The 1,439-nt window shown below is 53.4% G+C and overlaps 1 protein-coding gene across 1 annotated transcript; it reads right to left on the bottom strand.

Moving 5' to 3' along the window:
- Window positions 1-52: 52 nt before the first annotated feature.
- CDKN1B (cyclin-dependent kinase inhibitor 1B (p27, Kip1)) lies at window positions 53-1,433 on the bottom strand. The gene is made up of 2 exons (XM_008575510.1): window positions 846-1,433; window positions 53-328 (listed from the first exon to the last, which is right to left on the bottom strand). The coding sequence occupies exons 1-2, from the start codon at window positions 1,318-1,320 to the stop codon at window positions 207-209; spliced, it is 597 nt and encodes a 198-aa protein (XP_008573732.1). The 5' UTR covers window positions 1,321-1,433; the 3' UTR covers window positions 53-206.
- Window positions 1,434-1,439: the final 6 nt, after the last annotated feature.

Below are 1,439 nucleotides of genomic sequence, written 5' to 3'. Positions count from 1 at the left end.
CCCACAGTGATTCCTAGCCTTCCCGTTGCTACTTTTTTTGACCTCGAAAAATACAAACTAAACAAAACTCCTCAAGCTCCTAATCTGCCTGCAACCTATAAGATCGGGTATGGAGGGGTTTGAAGGCCCTGGGTTCCTGCGGCCCAGGTGGCCCAGTTCCTTCGGGTGTCAGGTATGCGCTTTTACTCATCAACCCACCAAGCTGTTTACGTCTGATGTCTTCTGAGGCCTGGCTTCTTGGGCGTCTGCTCCACAGAACCGGCATTCGGGGAACTGTCTGACACACTTTCTTCTGTTCTGTTGGCTCTTTTGTTTTGAGAAGAAGAATCTAAAGGCAAAGGAAAAAATTAAAAAGAATACACACAAACAATCTTTATTAGAAAAAACAATGGCTCACAGAAGTTGGCCCAATAGCCAGGGGATGAAAAACCCACCACCTCCACCCACAACCCTGGATCAGTCATCCCCCGTGGCCTTTAAGGGCACAAAATGAGGTTGTTTTCACATAACAGAAAGTGTATTCTCCACCCCAAATCTCTCTCCATCGCCAAGAAGGAGACTGTTGATAAACATCCCAAAGTTGTCACATACCTACGGCTGGCTAGCTGGGAGGAACTGCGATGTGTTAAGTTAGGGAAATTAACAGATTTTACAATCTCCGGCTTCTGACTTAAAAATCATAGACAAGCAGTCAGCCAGGTAGCATTTAAAGACTAAGACTAATAAAGTTCGCTCCCCAGAAGCTAAATCTGGATGCGCTGAAAAGCAAGCTGAGGTTAATACCCTCGAGCAGGCGAAGCGGGGGGGCCCAAAGAGACATTCTACGCTCTTGCAAGAGTCTTTACCGTCTGCCGCAGGTCGCTTCCTGATCCCGGCGCACGGCTCCGCTAACCCCGTCTGGCTGTCCGACGGGTCAGTCTTCTGGTCACCCGAATGCGTGTCCTCGGAGTTTGCCTGAGACCCAATTAAAGACACCGCCTGGCGGTTCCCGCTGACATCCTGGCTCTCCTGCGCCGGCACCTTGCAGGCGCCCTTGGGGGGCCGCGGGGGTCTGTAGTAAAACTCAGGCAAGCTGCCCTGCTCCACCTCTTGCCACTCGTACTTGCCCTCCAGGGGCTTGTGATTCTGGAAATCGAAATTCCACTTGCGCTGGCTCGCCTCTTCCATGTCTCTGCAGTGCTTCTCCAAGTCCCGGGCCAACTCCTCGTGATTCACCGGGCCGAAGAGGTTTCTGCAGGCGGAGGGCTTGGGGTGCTCCGCCTGTCTGGCGTCCATCCGCTCCAGGCTCGGGCTCCCGTTAGTCACCCGCACGTTTGACATCTTCCTCCCGGGTCTGGCCGACCGCCTCTCTCGCGCTCTCGAAAAACAAAACCCGACAAAACAAGCCGCCCCGACGCAGCCCGAACCCGTCCGAGTCAAGAGAAACCCACAGCGACGAG

This window comes from Galeopterus variegatus, unplaced genomic scaffold (assembly GCF_000696425.1).
Source record: "Galeopterus variegatus unplaced genomic scaffold, G_variegatus-3.0.2 Scaffold1201, whole genome shotgun sequence".
NCBI classification, from domain to species: Eukaryota; Metazoa; Chordata; class Mammalia; order Dermoptera; family Cynocephalidae; genus Galeopterus; species Galeopterus variegatus.
This window is presented reverse-complemented; position numbering and strand designations above follow the sequence as displayed.